Source organism: Cajanus cajan, chromosome 10, assembly GCF_000230855.2.
Source record: "Cajanus cajan strain Asha chromosome 10, NIPB_CcT2T_4, whole genome shotgun sequence".
In the NCBI taxonomy this organism is placed as follows: domain Eukaryota; kingdom Viridiplantae; phylum Streptophyta; class Magnoliopsida; order Fabales; family Fabaceae; genus Cajanus; species Cajanus cajan.
The window spans coordinates 45,420,105-45,434,760 of NC_138526.1; the positions used below are offsets into that span (position 1 = coordinate 45,420,105).

Here is a 14,656-nt window from a genome sequence, read left to right on the forward strand (position 1 = left end):
AGAGAGAAAGTAAGAGAGAGAGAAGGAGAAAGAAAAGGAGGTTCTGCTCTAGTGCCTTGTTTAAGGAGAAAGAGGAAGAGATTCTGCCCAAGTTTTTAGAGAGATATTGCACTAGTTTCAACTCTTACTTATCTAGGTAAGGGGGAGGAGAACCTTATCTTTTTAAAATTTTATATACTATTATGTATATTTATTTATGTCATTTACTTGATTATATTTATTTAGTGGGGTGCCCCTAACCTCATTATTGTTATATTTATTCAGTGAGGTGTTACTAACTTCATCTAACTCCTTAACTTTTAATTACCCTGTTTATTTATTTATGTTATTTCTATTATTTAGTGGGGTGACCCTAACCTCACTATATTTATATATTTATTCAGTGAGGTGTTCCTAACCTCATCTAACTACTTAACTTTTAATTACTATGTTATTGTTATAATTATTCAGTGAGGTGTTCTTAACCTCATTTAACTACTTAACTTTTAATTACAATGTTTATTTATGTTATTATTATATTTATTCAGTGAGGTGTTCCTAACCTCATCTAACTACTTAACTTTTAATTATTATGTTTATTTATTTACGTTATTATTTAGTGGGGTGTTTCTAACCTCATATATTTGTTTAACCTTTAATTACTATTACTTATTCTATGATTATTCTTATCTATAATAATTATTAATATATTCACATTTTATATTGTTTAATTATTTTATAATAATTGTCATTGTCATTTAATTAATTAGTGCTCTTAATATATTTTATTTAAATTTGTGTTATTTAATTAAAGCTTAAATAATGATTATTCTTAAATCTATTTTGAGTAATTTTTTTATGATTAATATAATTTGTTAAAATATCTTTTACTCATTTTAAAGATAATTAATACTCTATGGCCATAGACGATAAAGTTTGAATTATTTGTAGCTGGAGGTTTAACCTTGGGGATTTAAATGAGTAAGAAATGGAGGTGGAATAATTTTTGGTTGGTGTTATAATGATGCTCATTTATCCTGACTAGTCACTACAAGTATAATTCAAATTTTATTGTATCAAGAAAATCTAATATTTAATCTGTATAAATATATATTTATATATATATATATGTTAAAATTTTATACATAAATAATTATGTTTATTCGTTCGAATTATTGTATTTATTGGATATTGTTCTTACTCCTTTCTTTTCTTTGTTTTTTTTAATTAAATATATTATAAATAGATGGATCAACTTGAGATTCCAGATCATTTTGTTGTTATTGTTACTGCTGTCCTACATGAAAGGAAATTGGAATACGGAGGCTATTTGATGGATCTGTTATAACTTTACTTGTCAATCATATTATTTTAATTGTAATTTTCTTTCTGTTATGAATATATATATTGTATTAATAGAGTAAGGAAAATGAATAATGTGTAAAATAATACGTTATTCTAAATATTTTAGAACGATATGTTATGTATTAAATTCACAAGATATTCTTTTCTTTACTTTTATTTTTATTAAATAAATATATAGATATTGTTAATGATATAATTATAAAATATTATAAAATTTTATAATTTTATATTGTATAATTTGGGTATTAGAATTAGGCGTTACAGAGTCAAGAGCAGATCGTCTTGCATGTCCTTGATCAACTGTGCCTGCCTTGCATGCTCGGCTTCAAGGCGTGCTATCTTTGCGTTGACTTCTTGGAGTTGGCTACTCGGTTCAACCTTTGGCATTTTGGATGCCCGAGTAGTCTCCTCGTTGAGGTTAGCACACTCATCCTTGAGCCGCTCTATCTCGTGGTCTTTCTTCTTGCATTGCCTTTGAAGACCATCAATGAGGAAACTGGTGCTGGATCCACACAGATCTTCATCAAATCGAGAACTCGCCCATATGATCTCTCAAATTCAATGCGAGACTCTCGTGGCATCGAAGTACAGAGGTGATCCAACCTCTCAGCACGGTATAATAAGAAGTCTACTTTCTTCAACTGCCCATGCATCTCCCTAGATCTCTCCATAATCTACAATACAATGCATGTTATGAGATGATGGCGGTGAATATGCATGCATAGTGTTTATTAAACTAAGCATTATCATGTTTTCGGGATTTCCTAAGATGATGCATGATATTGCTTGGTTTGGGATATATATTTTTTCTTGTTTTTCAAATGTTTTTTGTATTTTTTGGGTGAAAAGGGAAACTACCTATATGAATGTGATGAAGGTAGATGTTAACACCATGTAATGGAAGATTCTTATTTCTATTTATTCTTATTTTAATAGAAATGTTGTATGTTTAAAGAATGCAAATGTATACTCAAACAATTTCACATAATCAATGCACAAACAATTCACTCATCCACGAACAGTCACGAGCGAATCACGAGGTAGGGGTATCCTGCAGAAAAGTGCATATTCAAGGTGGTTCTAACTGTTCTCACCGGTCTGAGGCCCCCAAGGTGCCCCCATTATAGGGACCCAATTCCTCTCGTCGTAAGCCGATGGAAAGCTCCAACGCACTGTCGGACTCGAGTTCATGGTTATCACCTTGAGTGATGCTTTCCGACAACGGTCTACGGGCACCTATAGACCCATTCGACAACCGGCCGTACTAACATCCACTCCCTATGGCTTGCCACTCATGCCCCCGGGTATAGAGGGAACTGTTGTGTGCAAAGGTTTGTGTGCATTTTATATTTCAAACAATTGCGGAATTTAAACATACAACAGTTATTAAAGCCAAATAGATAAAACATGTTATCATACAAGTAAGGGGTAATGAAGTAATTTTAAACTATTATTTTAAAAATAATCCATCACTAAATGGGACTGACTCTCGAGAATTCCCCAGTGAAGTCGCCATCTGTCGCCACCGGCCCGAAACGGGCTTTCGGCATTCGCGAATGATGGTTGGACTCGTTTATTTATTTGAAAGTATGGATTGCTAGAATGACTTATTCTCAAACTGAGACCTTGTCAAACGAGCAATTTTATTAAAAGGCTCGCCAATCCATGTTAATCCCAAGCGGGACCCTCCATGGATTAGCGGTTTTCATAAAAAGTGAGGGTTCATGGAGTCGCCACCAATGTTTTACTCAAAACATTGGAAAAAGAAGTTTAAGGCAATCGATTCAAAAATCGACTTCGGCCATTACAACCAGAGTCGGGTAAGGGAGTCGGTTACGCGTGAGGAAGGTGTTAGCACCCCACAGCGCCCCTTTCGGGTTCCCTATGACAGATTATTTCTAAAATTAATAGTGCAAAATTACTAAATTACCCCTATTTATTATGAACGATTATAATTTAAATATCTACATGATGACTAATTTAAATATGCAACATACAGAAAGCAGTAAAAGGAAGGATTTAAGGAAAACCTCTTGAAGCGCGCTTTTCTTATATATTGAGACAAAATTGGGAAGCTTTTTGGCGTTCCCTCGCTCTACAAGCCCGCTCGCTCTCCTAGAATATAATATTTACTATGGGAATCAAAAAAGATTTCCCCTTCGATTAAATCCGAGACTCAAGCAAAGTGCTCAGAACTCAAGAATTTAATCGGATCAACTCTCGGAGTGAATTCTAGGGCAGAACACTGCTCAAAAACCCCAGAATACTCAAGGAGAGGGTTAAAACTGTGTGGAAAAGTGTCAAATGATGTCAAATGCCGTCTTATTTATAGGGAACAGGCGCAATACGGCCACTGGGGGTCAATACGGCCCGTATTGAAGTTTTGTTCTTCAATACGGCCGTATTGAATTCAATATGGCCGTATTGAAGTTCAAAAACTTCAATACGGCCGTATTGAATTCAGTACGGCCGTACTGAAGTTCAAAACTTCAATACAGGCCGTACTGAGTCTCAAACAGGCCGTATTGAGCTTAATCCCTCTTATTTTCCTATTTTTACTACTCTAGGACCTCTAAGCCTATAGATTGCCATCCCTTGGTCTTCTGGGAGTCCTTTTGGTTGACTTTCCTTTGATCTTCGAGGGTCCACGAGTCTTATTTCCGACCCGGACGATTTTAGGGGTCTACAGGAGGGTACCTGCAAAGGCACTCCGACGATCACGTAAGTACTCGGTACAGAGCAATAAAGGCTTTATATTGGATAAAAACATACCTCATTTATGTCCCATCGCCTGTGTATTTATAGTTATATGTTTGGGCCTGGTGGGCCTTCTATCTTGAGAGATGGGTAACAGTTTAATTAACCTTAATCTCTTCTTAATCAAGCATGATAATTACTGTATAATAGGTATCCAATTTACCACGTGTTTGTGTGAGTTGTCCTTACTTTAAGTCTTTCGGTCAAGCCTACGGCCGAAGAGGTATTCGGCCTGGCCCTAGTCCGAGGGGGTATTCGGCCTAGCCTGGGACCGACGGGGTATTCGGCCTGGCCTTGGACCGAAGGGGTATTCGGCCTGGCCTTGAACCGAGGGGGTATTCGGCTAGGCCTTGGACCGAAGGGGTATTCGGCCTTCCCCTTGGACGGACAGGTATTCGGCCTTTTCCTTGGTCAAAGAAGTGTTCGGCCTGTTCATTGGCCGAAGGGGTGTTCGGCCTATTCATTGGCTTGATGGGTACTCGGCCTGAGGGGGGTACTCGGCCTAAGGGGGGTATTCGGCCTAAGGGGGGTATTGGGCCTATTTATTGGCCTGATGGGTACCCAGCCTGAGGGGGGTACTCGGCCTAAGGAGGTACTCGGCTTGAGGGGGGTACTTAGCCCTTTAGCCTGATGGGTATTCGGCCTGAGGGGGGTACTCGGCCCTTTAGCCTGATGGGTACTCAGTCTGAGGGGGGGTACTCGGCCTAAGGGGGGTATTCGGCCTATTTATTGGCCTGATGGGTACCCGGCCTAAGGGGGGTGTGTTTAGTGTTGACTTTGACCGGGTGGTGTGTAGTCCCAATACAACCACCAAATATATTTTTTGTTCCCACCAACCGATCATAAGATGCTTTGACATTATTCAATAATTATACGCGAGTTAAGAACTAAAGGAGATCTATTTATTGATATTGGATTAGCTGAATAAATGTTAATTAAATGGTTTAGCAGAATGAAGTTAATCCACTGGTGAAAGAGAGTATCAATCTGCTAGTCCACTGTACAAGAAATGTTGCATCTTATATTACAAATGTATATATAATTAAGTGATTTCACTTCTCCTAATCAAGATTTAAGATTGAATTTTTATTATTTTTATGTTTTATATTATTCTTTCATATAAATTTATGTTAAAAATGAAACACATGATTCTTATTTTTACTAAAAATCTTTAAAAGGATTGGTGATTGATTTTGACATATATAAAAACACAATGAGAATAAGTTTATTAGTGAAATAATATTTGAAAAGTATACAAATTTTTGTAGTAAAAATTTTCAAACAATCCAAATTAACAAAATAAATCATAAATAATGTCGGGTAGAATAATAACACACTCTCTGTGAGAAACATGATATATACACCTCTTTTCTTTTTATAATTACACCTCTTTTATTTTTTTTATTTTAAAGAAAAATTCAAAAATATCCTTAATCTTTTTTTATCATTTTATTTTTTGATTTTATACCTCCAACTCTCAATTTATCAGTTTCTTCTTTTTCATATACCTCATTCACTCTCTTACATACTTCTAGGAAGTATGTTCGGTAACACTAAGTTGACTACTTTGAAAAAAAATGCTAGAATTATGCAAAATTGCATACTTTTATAAAGTATTATCCGGAAAACTCTTTAATATTTTGAAAAGTACTTTTTTAAATAGTAAAATTAATATTTTAGATAACACTTTTCAAAAGTTTATTATTTTATATAATTTTGAAAAGTTCTTTCAGAATAATAAATTTAGTGTTTCAAAAAATACTTTTATGAAATATGTTAAAAAATAATTTTTGGAACACTAAATTAATTATTCTAAAAAATATTTTTGAAACACTAAAATTATTTGAACTGCTAAATTTATTATAGTAAATGTGGGAAGTACTCAAAGAAAAAAAATGTACATTTGGTTTGACATCCTTGAAAGAGTTAAGAAAATCACACACGTCTATCACGCTATTAAGAACCAATTTTACATCATAAGTGCATGAAAAAACTAAAAGAGAATGAAAAAGAGTAATATATAAATTAAAAGATTTAAAATTACCTACTAAAATAGGTGAAAAATAAAGATAAGACAAGATAGTGCATGTGAAAATTGAAAAGAAAAGAAAAAAAAAGTGAAAAAAGAAAAATATTTTAAGAATTTAATTTTCTTTTTCAAAAAAAAAAAGGAGGTGTACTTATTAAAATATATATATATATATATATATATATATATATATATCATATTCCAAAACTAGATGAACCAAGTAATATTTGAAGAGTCCATGAGTCATAGGCTCAGCCACAAATTTATGTAGTAATAAAAAAATAAAGGCGGGCCAATAATAAATAATCTCAAAAATTAAAAAGTCTGCGCTCGCCCTCTTTTGATACGAAACAAGATGCTATAAAATTAAGGGAGTTGCTACGGTAACTTCAAAGATTGAGTAATTTTAATATATTTTTTCTGTAAACTTATAAAAATTTTAAAAATAAATAATTTAATTATAAAATAAATAATCTAAATTATATTTATAAAATGAAAAGTAAGATAAAATTATAAAGATTAAAATTATAAGATTTTAATAATATTATAAAACATTAAAAAAATTATTAAAATTACAATATAAAAATTCAAAAATTTAAGATAAAAGACAAAAATATATTTAAAAAATTATTAAAATTAAAATATAAAAATTTCAAATTTTTAAGTGAAAAGACAAAAAATATACTTAAAAAATTATTAAAATTAAACTATTTAAATATATAATAATATTATTACAAATAAAATTAGAATATATAAAATAAAAATAAAATGACTAAAACTACCGCTTCATGAGTTGAAACACGGATCACCATCTCAACCGTACAATAAAAACGAAATCAACGGATCATTTTTATCCTTTCCGCCAAATTGTTTTGATTTCCCGCTTCTTTTCATTGTCTTAGGTTTTGCACTTTGAGTGGCGTTCAAAAACTCTTCCTGATAAATTTGATACTTTTGTTGGTGTAGGTTTCTGATCAAATTTGGAAGCAAAATTCTGGTTCAGGACAACATCAGCAGGAAAATCTGGGGCTTTATTGACAGAAGAACTTGTTGAAGTTTAATGAATATGCACAAATAACATACTGAATATGTGAAGAGATTGCATCCTTTTATTCAATCATACGAAAATGACTTTATAAGCCTTAGAGACTTGACTCTCAAAACAGAATAATAATAAAACAAAAACCACCATGGTAGCAATCTAGGCGTAAACTAAGTAACTAACCATACCCAATCAGTCCTATAAAATAGGACTGTTTATTGACACGTAACTAACCATATCCAATCAGTCCTATAAAATAGGACTGTTTATTGACACGTTAAAAATAACTAACAGAACTATCTGAATCAGAAGAAGAGGGACTAGTGGTGCTCTCCATATCATTTGAGCTACTGGCACGGAAAGAGGGTCGACAAAGTCTTATAAACTGCATAACCTGCAGTTAATTGTGAAAAAGATAGTTATACATTAAGCATTTAAAATTTGTAGATAAGAAATCCTTCTTGTTTTGCACTGCTTTGAGAACTTACAGCAATGTAATGTAAACTTCTATTATGTTGTACATTATTATAACTTACATTCCAGGATTGTCTTCTTATTATGCAATACATCAAAGACTGGTGCATGCCAAATTTTTTATATATATCTGCATCTTACCATTTGAATTAGAGTCACCACCAAGTCGTTGCTTATTTCTAAAAGTGTTGTACGATCCCTCATTAAATTGTCTTCTAACTTAGTAATCCTCTGGTTTGAATAACAGTAGTGAGAGTAATGAGTTAATTAAGATAAAACAGAAAATGACACAATCATACAAATTATAATCTTCAATAACAAGTGTAAATCAGTATTACCTCCTCTATTGTAGGAAGATTATAAGTATCTTGTTCTACAGCCAAGTTGTTTAACTGAGGATAACAAAAGGCATGACAAAGGTATCCAAAACATTATGAAAGTAAAAGTACATTTGCAACTAATATTCAGAAATGATGGAACTAACAGAACTATCTGAATCAGAAGAAGAGGGACTAGTGGTGCTCTCCATATCATTTGAAGTACTGGCACGGAAAGAGGGTCGACGAAGTCTTATAAACTGCACAACCTGCAGTTAATTGTGAAAGAGATAGTTATACATTAAGCATTTAAAATTTGTAGATAAGAAATCCTTCTTGTTTTGCACTGCTTTGAGAACTTACAGCAATGTAATGTAAACTTCTATTATGTTGTACATTATTATAATTTACATTCCAGGATTGTCTTCTTATTATGCAATACATCAAAGACTGGTGCATGCCAAATTTTTTTTATATATATCTGCATCTTACCATTTGAATTAGAATCTCCAAGTCGTTGTTCATTTCTAAAAGTGTTGTACGATTCCTCAGGAAATTGTCTTCTAACTTAATAATCCTCTGGTTTGAATAACAGTGAGAGTAATGAGTTAATTAAGATAAAACAGAAAATGACACAATCATACAAATTATAATCTTCAATAACAAGTGTAAATCAGTATTAACTCGTCTATTGTAGGAAGATTATAAGTATCTTGTTCTACAGCCAAGTTGTTTAACTGAGGATAACAAAAGGCATGACAAAGGTATCCAAAACATTACGAAAGTAAAAGTACATTTGCAACTAATATTCAGAAATGATGGAACTAACAAAAATTGCAAAAAAGAAAATGGCAAAAAAGGTAGCCAGAAAGTAGAACTAGAACATAACAATACAATTCTGCAAGTACAATTAATCATGTACAATAATATACACAGTAAAATTTACTATTAATTATCCTAGATTCAGTTAAAATCAAGGTTACAGAATGATAGCAAGCTAGAAAAATGTCTGATAAGTCATCATATTCATTCATGAGAACCTCATTTACTCAACTTAACTTGAGTCAAAGCAGTCAGATTTATAATGCACTTTTATTAGGAAAAAATATATATTAAAATTGCATAGCTGAACTACTAAGATCATCTTTATGGCAAAAGTTAGAATAATATATATGAAGTTATAAATTTTAATGTTTATATGACTATTATATACACAAAAAAGAAATCAAAATCACATAGCCTTAGAAAAACCTTCCAAAAACCACTTTTTCAAAAGACCTAAAAGGAAAAACCTCAAACACGTCACTTCTTGTACATGGCTTAAAAAAGTGAACATTTATAAAAAGTACATGTCGTATGCAACTAAATGTGGACACCACTCAAAATTGAGGTTATAAAAATCAAATTAAACCGCTTGAAACTAGTATTAAATCTAATTATAATGATGGTGACATATTTAAATATAAGACTCTGCATACTATTAAACAAATTTATAAAAAATAAAATAAAAAATCAATCAAATAGAAAAAAGAAAGAAAAAAAAAACATTTTTCTATTACAATTCGGTTCAGTTCTGATTTTTTTAATTCATATTGTTAACATTGAACTGCATCTTTACTATATTTATATCATTATGTAATAGTATTTCGAACATTTGATAATGATAATATGTATTAGATATTTTGGTTATATCAAGTTATGGATGTACGTCATTAAGAATATATGATTAGTAGACTATGAATAACCTATAATACAGTTTTTTTACAAGAAGTTTGTAATGTAGTTCTTTTTTTTTTTTTATTATTGAAACTTGTAATGTAGATATTATCAAATAATGCGTGTGGTCTTTCAATTGCTCTATAACTCTATTGCTTGTAGTTATGTGAGTATAATTTTCAAGGACTGATCATAAATCAATGGTATTAAATTTTGTTTTGTTTCAATGGTGTCAAATTGAAAACAAAATTATCATCCAATTACTTAAAACAAACAAATAAATAAATAAATTCGTAAGCCATATAAAAAATGAACTCAAATTTTTAAAAACCACCAAACAATCCTAACGCAAGCACCCAGGACAGTAACAAAGACGAGTCTGAAAAAAACAGTACCTGGATATCAGCAGAAGATGTAACACTGGAAGCCCAATCTGACATGTCAGACATCCTTCGCTCCTCTTGATCTTCGTTAGAGAAGGGAGTCTTATACTGTAGCTCCTCACTTGCACCAGAGCTTCTTCCAACAGAGGCACACTACAAAGAAAGCCAAGTGAACACATCGTAAACATATACTTAGAGCATTACGATTGCACACCACCAACAGTAAGCACCAACCAAAATTCTCACCATTAATTCACCAAAGTATGCGGAGTGCTGTTCACAATACCAACAACCACAATCAACCCCAAATATTTTTCTTTCAAATATATGTCCTTTCATTACCCTATTTCTCTTATATATAATGTTTTTTTTAATATAGAAGGATATTTTATATATTAAAATATTAATGGTCAATCTTTTAAAATAGAAAAAAAAAATCTTAATTTTTATTATTTAATAGTCAAAATATATATATACTTAATATTATATATAATAGTGTAAAAGAGGAAATTTTTACTTAAATAATATTTTTTTAAAAAAAAATTACAAAAATATCAACTGTGCAGGTTTATTTACCAATGTAGAACTGTTTACTGGAACGGCCCGTTCTGGGCAAACAGTAAAAAAAAGATTAAATTTTTTATTTTTTTTTAAAAATAAAAATAATAAAATTAACATAAAATTTATAATAATATCAATTAATCAGGATTCATGAAATAATATTTAATATTAATGTTTAGAAGTTAAGAAACATTTAATATCAGCTATAAATAATATATTTAGACAATCACTTAAGATAATATCTGGCGTTTAAAACGTACAATTATCCCTGAACTATAGGGAATATATTCTCTTCGACTATAATTATCGGATAAAATTTTAACTATTCAATCAATTTTATTAAAATAATATATTTAGACAATCACTTAAGATAATATCTTGCGTTTAAAACGTACAATTATCCCTGAACTATAGGGAATATATTCTCTCCGACTATAATTATCGGATAAAATTTTAACTATTCAATCAATTTTATTAAAATAATATATTTAGACAATCACTTAAAATAATATCTTGCGTTTAAAACGTACAATTATCCCTGAACTATAAGGAATATATTCTCTCCGACTATAATTATCGGATAAAATTTTAACTATTCAATCAATTTTATTAAAATAATATATTTAGACAATCACTTAAGATAATGTCTTGCGTTTAAAACGTACAATTATCCCTAAATTATAGGGAATATATTCTCTCCGACTATAATTATCGGATAAAATTTTAACTATTCAATCAATTTTATTAAAATAATATATTTAAACAATCACTTAAGATAATATCTTGCATTTAAAAAGTACAATTATCCCTGAACTATAGGGAATATATTCTCTCCGACAATATAATTCTCGGATAAAATTTTAACTATTCAATCAATTTTATTAAAATAATATATTTAAACAATCACTTAAGATAATATATTGCGCTTAAAACGTAAAATTATCCCTGAACTATAGGGAATATATTCTCTCCAACAATATAATTATTGGATAAAATTTTAACTATTCAATCAATTTTATTAAAATAATATATTTTGTTATAAATTAAATTTAAAAAATTAAGGGTCAAATTATCACATTTCACTATCAAATTGAATCCTGATTAATTGATATTATTATAATTTTTGTTAACTTTATTATTATTATTTTTAAATAAAAAATAAAAAATTTAATCTTTTTTTACTGTTTGCTCAGAACGGGCCGTTCCAAATCCAGAACGGCCCGTTCCAAACCAAGGTTTACTTCCTGAAAACGTCCTCCGGAACGGGCCGTTCCATGGCCGTTCCAGATTCAAAAACATGTTAAAATTTTGCCTTTGGAACAGGCCGTTCTGGGCCCGTTATTTAAAAAAAAGGCCTCTGTGTCTTTAATCAGAACGGCCCGTTCTGCTTTCGGAACGGACCGTTCCACTTCCAATATTTGCCCAAAATGGGCCAGAAACACGAAAAAAAAATAAATTTAAAGTAACTCAGAATTCGGTTCCCGGGAAACCGAATTCTGAGTTGAAAAAACAAAAAAAAATAAGATTTTGAAGCTCAGAATTCGGTTCCCCGGGAACCGAATTTTGAGCATGAACAGTAAACAGTTCTACATTGGTAAATAAACTTGCACAGTTGATACTTTTGTAATTTTTTTAAAAAAAATATTATTTAAGTAAAAATTTCGTAAAAGAGACACTATTTTTATTTTAAATAAATAGTAAAAATAATTTATTTCAAATATCATTGAATAATTAATGATTATAAATTTTGAACTATTTTAATAAGTTATAAAGATAAATTTCAATTAAAAAAAATATTATTTAAAAAATATGTGTTAATTAACAAGTTTCAATATAAAAGGTGAGGTATAATATATACAACTAAGGAGGTGTATTAGATTAGGATTTTAAAAGATTTTTTTAGTTAAAAAAAAATCCTGCAGATTTTAAAAGACTTTGCAGAATTTTTATGACTTTTAAGATTTAACAGGATTCTACATGACTTAAAATCAGGATTTTAATGGATTTTGCAAGATTTTTAAATCAAAATTTTAATGAATTTTATGGGATTTTGTAGAATTTTCGTGGATTTTTTACATTTGATAAAATTTCAAAAAAAAAATCATACATTCAAATTTAAAAAGAGTCAAAGACAAAAATAATAAAAAAATAACAATGTCTAGATAAATATTAATAATAATAATCTTCATAATATCCTATCCTCTAAAATAACATTCACCCACATATCCATAGTTATACTAGTCCTCCAAGCATTAACGTTTTCTCGCTCTTATTCCTGAATTTGAATAATAGGCTCAAAAGTATGATATTCATTAACGGGTAATGTTGAAGATGAAAGTTCATCCATCGCTTCAATTGAAAATTCATCATAACGAAATTCTTTATGTAGAAAGTTATGGAATGTTGCACATACTGACAAAAGTTCTACTTGTGTTTTAAATAAAAATGGAGGTGTTGACTTAAAAATTGTGAACCATAGTTTAAAAATATCAAATATTCTCTTGATCACATTCCTTAAAGACGCATGACGAAGATTGAACAATTCTTTTTCTTTTTCAGGGTCATTACCCTGACCTGCAAAATCTTGTAGATAACATTTTAACAAAATTTCCTTTTTTTAAAAATAATTTAATGAAGGCATAAACCCTAAACCCTAAAAAATTAGATACTGCAATGTCTTATGTTAATTTTTTTAATATAAAAAATTCTAATTTCACAATATAAAAAAAATTCATATTAAAAAAATAAAATATTTGTTGAGTCATAAAAGGAGGAGGGATAAGAATAACAAACTCAAGGGAAGGAGAGAAATTACAGTTATTATATATAATATTATTGTTCGAGTTAATTATTTTTTTTAAGTTCTTTATCTAATATTAATCTAGTTTAAAATTAATAAATAATAGTTTTGATTAATAAGAAAGATTAAATTTTAAATCAATTAATCATATAATTTATTATTTAATGTATTTTTATACAATAAATATAAATATACAAGCATTTTTATTTTTTATTTCCTTCTTAAAATGTTTTTCTCTTTTCTTAATACACTAGTAAAGCTAAATTTGATATTTTAATATTGTAAAATTTATTGATTTATTGTATGAAAAATATATGTATATATATATATACACTATGATTTTCATCTAATAAATATAAATTTTATTGTTAAATATACTTTTTATCTAATAAATATAAATATTCAATATAAAATCAATTAATATATTAAATGATATATCATAATATTGTGTTGTTTATTTTATATATGTTTATATTTATGGTATAAAATATATTAAATAATAAAAAATATAATTAATTTACTGAAAAGTATTTTTAATAAAAATAATATCTATTGAAAAATTAAACTAGATTAATATTAGATCAGGAATTTACAAAACTAATTGACTCAAACATGAATGTTATATATAACTAGAGTAGATACCCCTATGATATCCAGAATATTTTGGTAACTTGTGCAATATAACTTTTTATCTTTATATAATAATTGTATGATAAAGCGAATAACTTCTAAAATATTATTTTTCTTAATTAATAAGAACATTGCATTACTTTTTATATTGTATAATTTAATAAAATTATACTTAAATTATGACATGTATTTTAAAAAATTAATTTCACTTAATTAACAATTTGTTTTAAAAGTGAAATATATTTATTTAATAACTATTTTCATAACTTAATTTATTATGATAAAAATTTGTAAAATATTATGTTAATTATAGAGGTGATGTGAATATTTAATATTATTTTTAGAATAAAAATATTAATTAATCATAATTTTGATTATATATATATATATAAGAGAAGGGTTTAAACGGTACCGGTAATATATAAATTACCTTCTCATTGAGCACTGACATATCAATATTAGAGGGATTGTTATACTACTATAACAATTATAGAAATATTATAAGTTAAATCTCCATTTAATTTTTCCAACAATAGTGTTAGTTATAAAATATATCCTTGATGTTGTTGGTTAAAAATTTTTAATTCATGATTTATCTTATTA

At 29.0% G+C, this 14,656-nt stretch overlaps 1 protein-coding gene across 1 annotated transcript; it reads right to left on the bottom strand.

Moving 5' to 3' along the window:
- Positions 1-7,213: 7,213 nt before the first annotated feature.
- On the bottom strand, positions 7,214-10,428 carry LOC145952892 (uncharacterized). The gene is made up of 7 exons (XM_083065997.1): positions 10,309-10,428; positions 10,075-10,215; positions 8,456-8,542; positions 8,131-8,232; positions 7,985-8,038; positions 7,788-7,877; positions 7,214-7,566 (listed from the first exon to the last, which is right to left on the bottom strand). The coding sequence occupies exons 1-7, from the start codon at positions 10,399-10,401 to the stop codon at positions 7,450-7,452; spliced, it is 684 nt and encodes a 227-aa protein (XP_082922123.1). The 5' UTR covers positions 10,402-10,428; the 3' UTR covers positions 7,214-7,449.
- Between the last annotated feature and the right edge of the window lie 4,228 nt (positions 10,429-14,656).